At 30.4% G+C, this 16,168-nt stretch overlaps 1 protein-coding gene and 1 pseudogene across 2 annotated transcripts; one reads left to right on the plus strand and one right to left on the minus strand.

Annotated features, from left to right (window-relative positions):
* Nucleotides 1-779: 779 nt before the first annotated feature.
* On the minus strand, nt 780-7,745 carry LOC105628065 (uncharacterized). 2 transcript variants are annotated; one of them, XM_012209384.4, is made up of 5 exons: nt 7,424-7,745; nt 5,092-6,502; nt 2,007-2,413; nt 1,865-1,925; nt 780-1,481 (listed from the first exon to the last, which is right to left on the minus strand). In XM_012209384.4, the coding sequence occupies exons 2-5, from the start codon at nt 6,430-6,432 to the stop codon at nt 990-992; spliced, it is 2,301 nt and encodes a 766-aa protein (XP_012064774.2). In that variant the 5' UTR covers nt 6,433-6,502; nt 7,424-7,745; the 3' UTR covers nt 780-989. The 2 variants fall into 2 exon arrangements, with proteins under 2 accessions (XP_012064774.2, XP_020532674.2); XM_020677015.3 differs by lacking the exon at nt 7,424-7,745 and adding an exon at nt 6,874-7,150.
* Nucleotides 7,746-14,716: 6,971 nt separating this feature from the next.
* Nucleotides 14,717-15,779, plus strand: LOC105628318 (uncharacterized; annotated as a pseudogene).
* Nucleotides 15,780-16,168: the final 389 nt, after the last annotated feature.

Consider the following 16,168-nt stretch of genomic DNA (forward strand, 5'->3'; position numbering starts at 1 on the left):
TTTTCTGAGCTTGAATAATGGGGTTCTTAAAGAAGTATGTGTGCTTGCTTGGAATATATGGAATGCTCGTAATGCATATGCTTGGAATAATTTGCATAGATCTGTTTACCCTATTGTGTCTTTTGCTAGACGTTATTTGCGAGATTCGCAAGTAGCAGCCAACTTCATTTCCAGGCTGCCTCCTGCTCTTTTGCCTGTTGCTGCGACTTCTAATGCAAGATGGCTGCCTCCAGCAGATGGTGTTTTGAAAGGTATTATTGATGCTATGGGTTGTGGTGATCGTTTCTCATTTGCTACTGTGTTTAGGGACAGCTGTGGTCAGTTTTTCAGAGGTATTTCTAGTTGTCTTCTTGATGCTGCTATTTCACAAGCTATGGCAAATGCTCTTGTAGTGTATCACGTGCTTCAATGGCTGTCTTCTAATAGCTTAGGCACTGTTCTCCTCAAGACTGATTCTTTGATGGTGGCTAATACAATCAACAGTGATACGACTAATGTTTTGGACTGGGTAGAGTTATTTCAGCAATTCAAGGTCAAATGGGAATTGGTAACATTTCTTAGATTCCAAAGCAAGTAAGCATGTCTACTCATAACTTGGCTAGAGAAGATGTAATTAAGGTAGTCATATTTGAGATACTATTCCTTCATATATTGAGAGCACTATTCTCCCATATGCTATTCTTATTAATACATTATCCCTTTTCATGTCAAAACAAGTAGTGTGTGTGTGTGAAGAAAAGTCTGGCATACATATATATATATATGCGCTACCATATGCATTAGTAGGGTAAGCATACTTATAATATACAAAACAAATCAAAGCCTTATCAAGACAATGTAAGTTATCGTTGGAAAAGATCAATTTTTCCCGGCCAATGCAAAGAAGACATTGGTGATATATATATATATATATATAAGGAGCTTTTTTTTCTAATTTCTTATTCACTTTCCAATTCCATTTAAAGATAAAAGAACATGTACTATAAAAGTCAACCCACAAAATCATGAATCATCTGACCTCCAAATTGCCGCCTAAGTTGATTCTCATGTTGCTGCAGCTGCGTTTGCTGTTGCTGAGCATTTTCTACGCCATGCCTTAGGCCCAATGTAAGTGAAACAGCTCCAATTCCTCCAATTTCAATTCCACTTCTTTGATATGGCAAAAAATTCATTACTGCTCCATCCATGCTAGTTGGAGCTTGAAACTCGACTCTCGATCTCTTTTCTTGATTCCATTGCTCAGCATTTAGTCCTTCTCCGGAGCACTTCAACTGCTTATTAACAGTACAACTAGCAGCAGAAACATTGTTCGAGGGTTGCTCGTGGTCTGGCTGACTGGTACTGCCATCAGTAGATTTTCCATCAACATCATTCACATAGGTCCGATTGGTTTCCGCCAATCCCTTTGTTTCGAGCATGTGTATTTCTTCAACCATTGGTTTCCAAACGCGCACACGAGCATTTATAAACCAATTTGAGACCTACACTAATCAGTCAATTTATTAAGAAAACCATAACAGAACAATATGCAGGTTTATTAATTTCTCTATCAATATCTTGTTGCAGCTAAATTATGTCCACATCACAGTTATGCTTGTAATCGAGATACTGAAGTTTAAAACTTCTGAACGAGATTACAACATCACAATTATGCTTGCAATTCCATGTCAAAATTTTTTATAAACCATAGAGCCAAAATCTAACAAGATTACGCATAAGACTCCACAAGATGAGCATCGTATTCGACTTCAGGAACTTTTAAAAGGCAAGAAAATTGACAATTTGAGTATATAATGAATGTGTTAATTGATGCAAGCTTGACCAGACTGGCGTGCTTAAAGTACATATTCAAGGGATCACTTGCCTGGCTACGGGTCAGTCCAGTTTGAGTGGCCAGCATGTGCTTATCCGTGTCCGTGGGGTATCTATAACAGGAAAGGGTTAAACTCAATTATATGCATACACCAACTACAAAACGAGATAGAAAGGACGTGTGTGGGACTCACGGATGAAGGAAGTGATCAAACAGCCAAGCTCTAAGAATCGCCACTGAACGTTCTGGTAGGCCTCGTTGGGGCCTCCAGACATGCTGCTGGGGTTCAAAGTATCCCACATTAGCCCCACCAGATTTATGCCTTTGAAAGCTTTGATCTATATATCTCATTCTTGATGTGCTTGTATCACCTCTACTACTACTAGCACCTGTATTGGGGGACAAGAAATCCTCCCCTAACGCCTTGGTTACATGCCTAAGCTGATCTGATATAGCACGTTTTAGACACTTGAAATTTCTTGACACTGAATTGAAAGCCAAAGAAAGGTACGGCGTAGCAGCACTTAGACCTGCTACTGATTCAAAGGATGAAGCTACCATTTGCATTTGCTGATCATACTGCTTGTACCTTCTGCAAACCTTTCAATAACATAGTATACAATAGAGTCAAGTTACCGAACTATTATTACTATACTTTATCAAAAGCTACAACTAAAATTAACCCCACAAAAGATTAATCTTGAAAAGAATAGATTAATCATGATAATCCGACAATTAAATGTTAGTTCTTTTGCAATAATAACAAAGCAGAATATAAACATCTTTTGTTAGAAGTCAGTTGGACGAACAGCAATTCTACTGTGGAAGCACTAAAATTAGCTACATTGGGAAAATCAACAATATGACATTTTCAGACATATTTATCTCTCAAGGTATATAAATATATATATAACCTACTCTTTCACACCAATAATGGTGTCATTATAGGGACACATTTTTTGGGTCTTGAACTTGCATAAAGTAGTAGTTAGTTTAGAACAAATAACAAGTGGTGTGTACTATTAATAGGTATGTGTGATTTGCAGGACTTTCTACAAGAGGAGTAGGGGGTCCCCATTACCTCACTAGAAGTTTATATAAATGATAGTTTTCACATGAACAATTCCATCTTTAGCTAATCTTGAATGAGAAAGTGGACCACCAAAGTCCTTTCTTGTTCCCATAATTATAATATTGACCAATTCATTATTATTACAGAGTATTCACAGGCAGCAATCATGGAACCTTTTCTACTACAGTATGTGAAATATAGATGGTTTAACCTAAAAGAAATTTATCAGACTTGGATTCGAGCAAGACTTAAAAGGTCTATTAAGTTTCAGTTTCCTGAAACTTTTTTTTCAAACCAGCAAAAAGAAAATTAAATAATGAATATAAATGAGCAGTACATAAAGAACAATATGCAGCTCAAACAAGTAAAGTTTCACAAGAAATTCAAATTCATCCTTGGATTTTATGTAATTCAAGAAATTTGAATATCGAAAGCACAAGGCGTAAGAAAATCAAAATCCAAAAAAAATTGACTAATTATAAGAGTGCTTCGAGCTAATTTAACTTTGACAAGTGCTGAATGATCCTTCGACCAACCAATGCAAAGATTTGCATAAGTTCCTAAAGAAAATATGAGAAGTTCCTATGAATAAGCAATGAAGACATCCTCAAGCTTTAATTATGCCAACAACTCAAACAATCTAACCTACTAACAAGCTACAAAAGAACTACAAGATTTAATCATGCAAAAACCCTACAAAAGAACTGTAATTGAAGGGTTGAGAATATTCAAATGATATTTTTCCAATTTATTATTCTCTAGTGATTGACAAGTTTATTAAATGCACAAAAATCAATTACATGCACTCATTCTTTGTTTCTTTTACATTGATAAGTTCTATACAAGAAAGATTCAATTTTCTAATTGATAACACTCCTAATTAATTGACATTAGGCATTTCCCAATTTTCTAATCACACAGAAAGCAGTCATTAACCTACATGTAATACCTCTCAATTATACATGCCTTGGTCCACTCTTAGCAGCTAGCTGTGGATATGGTTTCAGTATCTAGGAAAAGGACTACGTGCAACAGCCAACAACTCATTAAATAAATAGTTAAGGCATTTGAGACTAATTTTGAGGGCAGTAACACTCTAAAAAGCTTGTTAAGAATGGACAAGGTGATTAGTTTAGAATCTAAAACAGGATTTTAGACCTTGTTCCACTATGCTTGATATATTTAAATGTCAAGGCTTATGATAGGTACACTTCGACAATCTTTTACATCCATAAATTGCACCACGACAAACAAATTGACAAGATGAGAATCCTAAAAATTGCATAAACTAGTGATAACTTTATTTGAGTGGATTGTTTTGCTTAATTACACTAGTATTTGATGTTGATGTACTAAAAAGGAAGGATGTCTCAGCAGTTGAAAGGGTCGGTCTCAAAAACCGGAGTATTGAAAGGAATACTGGGGGCTGAAATCCCTCTCCATCCAGAAAATTTTATGCTTATTTATTAATAAAATACTTGAGACAATTCAATGAACAACTAAATAACACTCTAATCATTCTCTTAAGTTTGAGCTCCATCGTCAATGTTAACTATAACGACTTCCCTCCCATAATAACTAAAAGTAATTCAGATAAGAATGTACACATTTTAAGAGCAGCTACGTTTTTTTTTATCAGCTACACTTGGTAAATTGCTCCTCTTTTTTTCAAGAGCAAAGATATATCTACCTTCCATCTCAATTTATTTACATAAATTTTTGAAAGGAATTTATTTACATAATTTGGAACTTGGTTTATTTTTAATATTGAAATTCCTAAATTTGGATCTTGAGCATGCAAATGTATCGCACAATGATCATATGTTTTATTATACATTGACTAAATATATCTCTAATTCACTGTCACAGTTACAAGCATTAATTCCTCATTTGTTATGGAGAAGTGAAGCCTTTCAAAATATTGAAATACTTCACTTAGTTCCTTTAGTAGAAATTAAAAGTAGTTCTTGAGCATGCAACTCATAATCTTGCAACTGATAATCTAAAACAGAAGCTCTTAACAAAGTTATGCGAGAGAGATTCCAATAACAAAGCATCATTTTTTTTTCTGTCAATATTCTTTCACCATAAATGCAAAAGGGTAAAAAAAAAAAAAAAAAAAGGATTTGTAGAATAATCACTTAGTTTCTAGTGACTAAAGATAATTAAGCAAATATAATTAAGATAAAAGTAAAATATAACCGACCTCCTCTTGCAAATATAGAAGCTTTGCCTTCCTTTGCTGATACTCCGGCTTATAAGATTCACAAGAACTGCTCGCAACACCAACATCACCACTCACGTCATTCGAGCTATAAAATGTCGATGATGAGACACCAGAATTGTTGTTGTTATTGTTATTATAACTGACCTTAGGAGGACTAGTCCCTGCCTTAATTGCATTAACAACATCAACAGAATCTAAATTACTAACTTCTCCAGATGTTGAAATGAGTTTTGTACCTGTTATAGTACAGAACTCGTCTAGTAGATCTTGAGCAGGCTTCAAGAATCTAGAACTCTTCAAAATAGTTGCATATCCTGTAAAAGGACCGAGAGGGCCAGCATTCTGAAGTACATAATTCGAAGAATAATTAACCGATTTTCCACATCCTCTATTGATAACTTCTGGTTTTGACATTGGACACAAATAATTTCTTGAATCTTGATTATTAGACTCGTATCCCTCACCAAAGTGATTAACGTTCGCTCTAGCCTGTGGATTTGATGCAAGACTCAAAGAAAGGCCTTCTTGATCGCTCTTTCTTGCAATAAGCTCCAGTTGATCACTACTGCTCCAAGAATTCGCATTTTCGAAAAACAAAGCAGAAGGTTGAGCAGCAACAACATCTTGAAGAGTATTTTGGTACAGTGATGAATAATGCACATGAGAAGTAAATTGTTGCTGCTTCTGACAACCTTGAGAAGGAATATTAGAGGATAAATGAAAATCTTGATCGTATCCAACATTTCTTGAAATATTGTTTGCTCTTGCATTATTTGACAAGACATCCCCAACAAAAATAGGTTTTTGATTATTGCTTTCCCTACCTACTGATAATCCACTTGCATAATTCACCATCCAGTCATAGCTTTGTTGAGAATCAACGTTTCTCCAATGGATACTGCTACTACAGCCTTGTGGATCATTACTACTACTAGCTTTGGTTGAAACATTAATAGGATTAGACATATTTGTAAATAATAAAGCCCTATTTGATTGCACTAAACCTAGTTCTTGATCAAGAATTGCATTCTTTTCAACTGGTAAAGTACTGTTAGAACAAGTAGTTGCAAAATTTAGCATTTCAGATGGAAAAACACTAGTACTAGAACCATAACGATGCAAATCACCATTCCTAACGTTTCGAACCTGAATAAGATCTGGGTTTATCCCGGAATGGACCGACAACTGTTCCAAATTGTTAGGAAACACATGGTGATTATCAACCAAACAAGTTGTTGAGCTTTGTTCAACTATTCTTAGCTTATCTCTTCTGCTTTGTTGTGCTACATGTGATTCTTGCCTGAAACTTCTACCGTCCATCTAACACCAGAGAATACAACAAACAAAATCTTCCGAGTACCAATCAAACCCAGTCATGTCATTTCTTTACCTGTTAAAAAAAGTTCATATTTAACTAAAATATAAAATGATCAAACACTGCTCTAAATATAGCTTTAAATAAAATAACATCAATTAGTTCCATAGTTAAGAATAAAAACCACACATATAAAATGTAAAGAACAAAAGAAAAACAGGAGAAGGAGAAGGAGAAGAAGAAGAAGAAGAAGAAGCAGAAGCAGAAGCAGAAGCAGAAGGTGACACGAATCGAAAGACGAGATGAAAACAACAGAAACAGAAAACAACTGACAATATATATTCGTATACAAAGAAAGAGAGAGAAAAAATTTACTACAAAAATTTTGTTCGCATTCGTCAAATAATAATGAACTTAAAACTAAACTCTCTAGAAGCTTTACCCACCAGAGTAAACAGTGCAAAAATCTTCCACTAAATGGTAGAGATAAATATGAAGCAACTGGAGCTAAAACCAGAACTGATAACTCCTTTCTTGCATATAAATAATACATATATGTAATTAATTATACTGCACGTCAACAACTGTTAACCCTAGCTCGCTTCATTAGAAACCACCGTGAAAAACTTTTCTTATTGCCATAAAATATTAAAAATACAGACTGAAAGTTACAGATCTAATTGGTGAAGCACATGAAAGTCTTAAATATAGCTGCTCTCTCTACTCTAATTCTTAAAATATAACTCTTGAAGTAGGTTTTATTTTGTTCTTACAAAAGAAACTCTGAACCAAATAAATAAATAAAAAGATAAAATATACAATAATTTTCCGTTAAAATATTCCAAGAAAGACTCAGCAAAAAGAATAATAAAAAAAACATAATTGATGAAATAAAAATTCTATCTTTATAGCAAACCTTAATATATGTCTAATATCAGTATAATTATATTAATCTTAGAAAGAAAAAGAACCCAAACCCAAAAACCAAATAATTACCTACAAACAAATCTGTGGTTACTTCGGACCCAAAACTTGAAACCGACACAAACCCGAGACGGGTAAAATTGCCGGCGAGATTCCGGTGAAGTTTCGGAGACAGGGTTTTGTTGGTGCTGTTGTTTTTTAAGTTGGAGTGGACACGAGAGAGCTGGAAGACAATAATTGCAAAGGTTTCGATAATTCCGTTAGGTTTAACGGGCAAAGCACGCTTAAACTTTTTCAACGAGACTTTTTAACGTACGGGGTAAGTTTGGTCCGTTAAATTTAACGGCGAGAAAACTTGTCATGCTCCCGAGTTGAATCTTGTCTCCCTCCCGGGACCCTTGGTCGAAAATTCTCCGCTTTAAATTAAATAATAATTTATAAAGGGCAGACGTTGATGTTCTAAGAAACACCCCCAACAACTTCTCTTAATTACCAAACTGCCAATCGTTCGAGCTAATAGTTACAGAGCATTGGTTCTGTAGGATGAAAAATTCTGTATGGATAGATAATTTTAATTAAGTGATACCTCATAATATCAATTTTAATTACCAGTAGCCATTAAATAGTCTTATTTATTATTCTGAATTTGTTCTTTATTCAAAAAAAAAAATCATATACAATATTAAAAATGAGATTATGAAATACTCTATAATTATATAACAACATAGAAAAACATAACAATTAATTTCACTTCAAATTATATGATCGAAAAATTAGTTGTAAATACAATAAAATTAGGACTTTTTTTTTTTAATGATAAAATTAGGACTTTAACAAAATGTGTAGATTAGACAAAAATAGAAATAGATATGTATATAAAGAGAGATTTAGAAAGTTGATAATTGAAATTTTAGAATTATACAATTCTTTTCTGAATTGAAAGGAAAATTAATTTCGAATTAAGAATTGATATTTTGAGCTATTTTAAATGGTTTAATTAATTAAAATTTTTATTAGATGCATAAAATTAATATTTAAATACTTTTTCAAAAAATTTAATATTTAAATAAATGTACAACAAAAAGTTATATATGGATATTGAAATTTTCAATTAGTTTCTATAAATTTATTTTTCGTTTGTTCATTAAAAAGTAATTGACATAATGCAATGATGTCTCTTTAAATCTCAAAAATAATAACAACAAATGAATATAACTTGCTTCAAAAGTAGAAAGTCATTTAAATATTTTTAAATTTATGGCTTATGTTCAAAGTGTTAAATCTAATGTTAGATATCCGTTTTTTTACTGGTAAAGAAAATTTTAATTTTATACAGTAGTTTTGCCCTTGTAATCACATGATTTAATGATTTTAAACAAATTGTTTGATTTCTCGGAAAAAAAATTGTTTGAAATTCATAAATTCAATAGGACATATTTTGCACCCTCTGTTTTTTGAGCATTTCTTTTTCCTTTTTACAAATTTTTTAATTTTTTAATAACTTTTTGAGCTTTCCTTATATATATATATATATATATTAATTTAAAACTTTAAAACTTTTAAATTTTGAAATTAAAACTTTTAAAACCTTTTGAAATTTTCTTATCTATGTCCATGTTTCCATGACTGCCCATTTTATCCTATTTTCCTTTTTTAATTTTCTCGGAAACCAAAGACCCTTAATTTTCTTTTTTTTAATCTTGTTTTAATTACCACGTTCTCTCCATATTTTTGCTAAGTAAAATATTAATTATCACTAATAGCCCATTTAGAACAAATGAATTCCACCAAATTTTGTGGAATCCATTTAGAAATCTAAAATATTGTATTTGGAATGAAAAATAATACATATTTAAATTATGTGAATTGAATTCTATAGAATTAGGTATGTCTAACTCAAATTGTACTAAAATTGATGGAATTTATAAATGAATTCCATAAAATTGACCATTGAAATCTTTATCGATAAAATTACGCTTCCACTATAAACTCAACTTTTTTACTTTTTTTTTTTCCTTTTTCTTTATTTTATTTGGAAATTTTCAAATTATAACCGCGTTTTTTTAATCCAATAATGACGTTAGTTTATATTTTTAATTTTTTTTAAAAAATTTCAAACTAGTAATGGCATTTTTTTTTCTTTTTGAAGTCTAGTAATAACGTTAGTTATTATTACTGTGGAACTATAAAAACTAAGTATCAACAATTATTTTCAAATGCAATTAAAAAAAATAATAATAACATTCTTAATATTTTTTTAGTTTCCAAATTAATTACTTAAATCAATAAAATTTTTTACATCAATTAAAAATAATTATTACGATGAATGTTACTGCTTATATAATTAATTAATTGGCGTGAAATATTACTGTACTTATTTATATGAAATTTATTATTTATATTTTAATAAAAAAATGACAAGTTATTATATTGTACATAATAAATATAACTGGTGTTTGTTATTTATTTTTGTTAAATTATTATGTTAAGGGTGTTATAAGAAATAAAGACAAATGAATTTTTATTTAAGAATTTATTCCAAGTATAATTTTGTGGAATTTAATTAAATTTCTTATTTTAAATTACACCATACCAAACATAACAAATTCATTTGAAAATGAATTCTATTTAGAATTCAATTACAAATGAATTCTACAACCATGATTTATTTGTTACAAACTTCTAATTTCTATCACATTTATCTTATAATGTTGTGTTTACTTTATATTTTACGTGATAAATCAGTTTAGACAATAGGATTGTCATGTTTAATCAATTGTTAAAGAGCAAATTGAGGTTTCTATCTATCTGATTTTCTGCTTTGCGTGCGAATAAATTTCTCAATTCTAACATGGATTTCGATTTATTCATTGTAACTTAATGATTTCAGATTTCAAATTATATAGCATTTAAAATCTCTCTTGAAAATCAAGAAACTGCTCATAGATAATATATAGCCTTCTAGACCTATATGCCATTTTCCCTTTTATTTTTGTTACCTTGATTTCTTGAGTATAATGTAACGGTCTTTTATTAGACAATTTTTCTTTTTTCTTAAATTTGTTTACATTTATTGACTAATGTTTAAGTTCTCATATTAATTTATATATTTAAGAAATTTAAAATATATAATTAAAATATATAAATATAATAAAGATTAAAGAAATATATATATAAATAATTATAGAAGATAGAAGAATTAATCCATCATTTAATTATTTAATTTAATAATTAATAATTAATAATAAAATAATATATATATATATATATATATATATATATATATATTAAAATAATAAAATATATATATATATATGGAATTCCTAAAAATTGGAGAATTCTGTTGTAGGGATGGATGATACTTAGCGAGATTGTGTACTTCAACAATGATGATGATGATTTTGGGTATTGTTGTACACTAAACTTAAACAAAAGCAATACAAAGCAAACGCAAACTGCAGTTTCTTTTGACTGACGTCGCATGGATTTGGACATGGAACATGGCAATTTAAAAAAAAAAAGAAAAAAGAAAAAAAGACAAGACACGCTCAAGATACGTTATACTAAAAATTACAATTTGTTATTTCAAGAGTGAGATGAAATGACAGATATCCATTTTTTCTTAACTAGAGATTTCGAATTCAAGCACTAGGTATGGAATTCCTTTAAACACTCGGGAAGTAAATGTTTTGCCTCCTTTTGTAGGTCTGTGCGGCGCGAATCTAGATTAGTTGGGCCAATAAACTTTGGACATCAGATGGTTAAAATAAAAAAAAAAATTTATTAAGAAATTAAAATATATAAATAGCCACCCATAATAAGTCATAAACACAAAATAAAAATCTTTACTTTCTACTTCAACACTATTAATTAGTTAAATTCTTAATAGTAACATCATCATTAAAGATCATCTTCTTCATCTCTAGCTAACATAGAGATAAATTAGCAATTTCGATAATTTTAATATCTTCAAAAGAGTCAAATTGATCCCTTGTCCCATGTTTTTATCACGTTTTTATTTGTTCAATATAATATTGCGGGTTCCTTCGTGATAAAAGTAGCAGATTACCATGAACAAAAACTAAATTTAAGCATGTTTTGGAGTCAATTTATTCCTTCTCATGGAATTAATAATGAATATATACCCTAATTCCTTTCAAAGCATGATGAAGAAGATGATTGTCCAAGCTATTTGAAAGCTATTTTTTAAAGTAGAGTTACATTTGCACCATGAATTACCCATGTTTTCATGGTGAACCTATGTTAAATTTGTCCTTAAAGTGTTCAAGAAATGTCCTTCAAATTTCTTTGAAGTGTCCGAAATTAATAAATTTAAAAAAATAATTAGACACATTTTATAAATTAACTCACACATGTCAGAAGTGTCCGAAGAATGTGAGTATCCAATACAGGGACAAACGCTGATATGCTAGGCCTTTTAAGGTGTCCGTGCAACCTACCTTCTGAGCAGTACAACGGAGAAAGAGACCTTAATCTTGCTAAATCAAATAATGTTCTAAAATAATGCATTTGTGATCTTTTCTCTAATGTGATTAGCACCTTTCAGCAAAGCAACAAACTTTCTATCAAGTGAAAGGTTTTAATTTAAGAGCCATAAAACTAGAATTTTGAGGTTTGAGGTGATAAAATCTTGGAATTATATTCAACACTTGAAAGATACCTTCTCAAGAATATTTTTTTTTTTAAGATTATCTTGAGTTTCTTGAAATTGGCATTATTTGCAGGCTCAGTATATAGGTCAATAATTTCATCATTTTATAATGTTAGAGCTAAATTACATTATTTTACATAGGTCGAGTTTATTAATTAAGGTATCCATCCTATAAATTTATAGGTCAATAATTTTTTTACCCAATTTAATTCATAAAATGCATATTATAATTAAATACAGATTGAATGTAAATATGCGGGCCAATAAAAAAAATATAATAAAAATTATTTTAGATAAGATATTATAATTTGAAAAATGATCAATAAAATTAAATATTCTTACCGACATAATTAACCAACTATTCAAGGTTACATAATGGGATCAAGAATTATCAAAGATTATAATAAACATGGGATTTCACTACTGGAAATAAGAGAAATTTTTTTAAAAATTAACTTAAATTATAAATAAATTTCTAAGAAATCCTTTGTCACGAGTTCATTTAATGTCACAAAAAACACCCAATAATATCAGCTAATAAAATATGAACTTCAGTAATTATCTAGAAAATGATTAATAAATGAACCCTTGTAAATTTAAAACATTTTGAAAGAGGAAAATTAAATGAAGAAAACACTTTAATTAAGGATGTCAAACGGATTTGGTGTTGGGTTCGACCGGGATTCGCCAAACATGCGACAGGATTACAGTCAACACGGATACGATCTATTTAATAATCATATCAAATTTGTCAACACGAACACGACATGAAAATTAGACAGGTGATGTGAATACGACAATTTAACCCGCCTAATATCACAAGCAGTTTAAGTGGGTCATATTGACCTTATGCGACTCGTGTAACCGGCTAATATCATAAGCATGCTGAGTGACTTGTGTTCACCTGTGTACTTAACCTCCTTATGATATTTTTAAATGTTAATCTATTCAACTCAAATCACATTTAAAAATAAATTATCATATATAAAATATAAAGATTCTTCCATATTCATAACTAAAAGAAAAGTTAATATAATAATAAAATTTAAATATTATTTTAGTTGAAGTATTTATATCTAACACTAAAATTACTTTTTTACCATTAAGTAAACAGGCTACTCTCGCGTGTCAACTCATGACAAGACACTTTTATATGCGTGTCATAAATAGATAATTCATTTATGATACAAACTCATTCAACCTCAATCTTAACTCGTTTATTTCACGTGTCAGGCAAACATGCGTGTCATGATCCATTTTGACACTCCTAACTTTAATGGGTAAGGTCTACTAAATATATAAATAATTTAATATTTATATTCTAAATTACAATATATATATATATATATATATATATATATATATATATATATATATATATATCAAACATGTTTTGCCGGAAGAGTTCCAAGTATAATTGCTAAAATTTGATAGTATGATGTAGGATTAGAACAGTTAGGTTTTGCCTTAAAAAATACTTTTAAAATTTTGTAATCATGGTATATTAATTGTTTTGTTTTGTTTTAGTTTCCTATTGATTGGAACTAATTTATGAATAAATACAAAACATAAATGTCAAGACATAATGATAAAAAATACAAGAAATAATAATCATTTGAATAAATGAATTATTAAATAAATAATTAGCACAATAAAATTTTCTCCACTAAATGAAATGTTTAGTTCAAACTCATAAATTTTTATTTGACTATGTAAATAAATAGAATTAAATAGAATATTTTATTTTGTAACATTTTGTCACATATATTTTTAAAATAGTTTAATATTATATTACAATTTACAAAATATTTTAACTATATTTGTTCAACATTGCAATTTTCAAAAATTTTTATCTACAAATCAATTATCCAAAAATTAAAAAATATTTTAATAAAGATGAGTATAAAATTTTAAATTAAATTTTCTCAAAAAAATTAAATATTAAAAAATAATATTTATTAAATTATTTGTGTGTAGCTAGTATATTAATAAAAGCAGCACTTAAAAGTCATATAAATAAGTTTAGTAATTTAAAGGTGCTTAATACTTTGCTCTATGCCTAGGACTCATTTGTTCCAATCTTGAATGGGTCATTCATGACCCAAGTCCCAACTTCTACTAACCCAAAGAGTTCAAAACCAAAATAATTTTTTTTTGGAAAATAAAACAAAAATAAAAACGATAAAGGGCAAATCATATTTTAAACAATATCAAGAAATTAACTGACTTTTAGGGTTCAAAAAATTTGACTTGCACGTCTAGCACTAGCAATCAATATTAACTGAGTGGTACGTAGCAAAATAATAAAATAATAAATATCATATTGCAAAAAATAATAATGACAAGCAATGAACCACAATTATTAACCAATTAAAATATCAAAATAAACTTTATTTATGCAACTTTTGGCTTTGGCATCACCTGTTAGGATTTGAATTTGTTTTAGTCAAATAAATCCCTATCTTCAAGGGATATTTGTTTTGTTTATTTTGATTTGTTTGATTTCCTACTGATTTCCAGTTTAGGTTGTTATGTAAGCCTTTATAAAGGCCAGTTTCTGCAAATCAAGATTACACGATTTCTCCTCATCTCTTCTCTATCTTTCTCATATTATATTTTCTTTTAAGATTGGGTATCAGAGCCTCCTCACGAGGTTAGAAGTAGCAATCTTCTGAGATTTTATGTCTTTCAGCATGACATCTGAATCCTCTTCTTTTGTTCAACTAGCCATTCCAAAATTTGATGGGCATTATGATCATTGGTCAATGCTCATGGAAAACTTTATGTGCTCAAAGGAGTATTGGAGTATGGTGGAGAATGGAGATTCTGCTGCAGCAGAAGGTGTGACTCTAACAGATCTACAAAAGAAGACCTTTGAAGAACAAAAATTGAAAGACTTGAAGGCGAAGAATTTTCTATTTCAAGCACTAGATCGTTCTGTTCTGGAGACAATTCTTCGAAAGGACACAGCAAAGAATACATGGGATTCATTGAAGCAGAAATATCAAGGTACAACTCGAGTTAAACGAGCACAGCTGCAAGCCCTTCCTAAAGAGTTTGAAATTCTCCATATGACAAATAGAGAAACCGTGAATGAATACATCACTCGAACTCTTTCCATTGCTAATAAAATGAAAGCAAATGGTGAATACAAGGGAGATGTTGTTGTTGTTGAGAAAATTTTACAATCCATGACTTCTAAGTTTAATTATGTTTTTTTGTTCCATTAAAGAATCCAAGGACATAAGCTTGCTAATCATTGATGAGCTGTAGAGTAGCTTGCTTGTGCATGAACAACGTATGAGCTCGCAAACCATTGAAGAGCATGCCTTAAAAACATCTCATGGAGATCAATATGGAGGAAGAGATCGTGGTAATGGACGAGGTGGCAGCGGAAGAGGATGAGGAAGACAACAGTTTGATAAAACAATAGTAGAATGCTTTCGTTGTTACAAGCTTGGACGTTTTCAATGGGAGTGTTCACAGAAGGAGGCTAATTTTGATGAGGTACAAGAGGAGATGTTGTTAATGGCATATACAGGTACACATATGGCCAACGAAGAATGGTTTCTTGATTTTGGTTGCAGCAACCATATGTGTGGAAAGAAGGAATATTTCTTTAACTTTGATGACAAGTTCAGAGATTATGTGAAGTTGGGCAATAATTTCAGCTTGATCGTCAAAGGCAAAGGAAATATAAGGTTGTTAATACATGGATTAGCACAGACCATCACAAATGTCTTCTATGTTCCTTAATTGAAGAATAACTTGCTAAGTATTGGGTAGATGCAAGAAGAAGGCTTAGCCATTCTGTTTCAATGTAACAAGTGCAAGGTGTATCATTCAAATAAAGGCTTAATTATGGACACAACGATGTCCTATAATCGAATGTTTAAACTGGATGCTATATCCAAACCTATAGCATCTGCTTGTTTCAACACAATTACTGAGGATACTACACAACTTTGGCATTGTCGATATGGACACCTAAGCTTTCAATGCTTACAACTTCTTCAATAAAAGGATATGGTGTATGGTTTAACACAGCTCAATACTCCCTTGAAGCTATGCAAAGATTGTCTGGGTAAACAACACAGAGATCCATTTCTTAAAAGGAGCAATTGGAGAGCTGCACAAATTTTGGA

This window comes from Jatropha curcas, chromosome 1 (genome assembly GCF_041381405.1).
Source record: "Jatropha curcas cultivar XTBG-Jc1 chromosome 1, XTBG_Jcur_1.0, whole genome shotgun sequence".
In the NCBI taxonomy this organism is placed as follows: Eukaryota; Viridiplantae; Streptophyta; class Magnoliopsida; order Malpighiales; family Euphorbiaceae; genus Jatropha; species Jatropha curcas.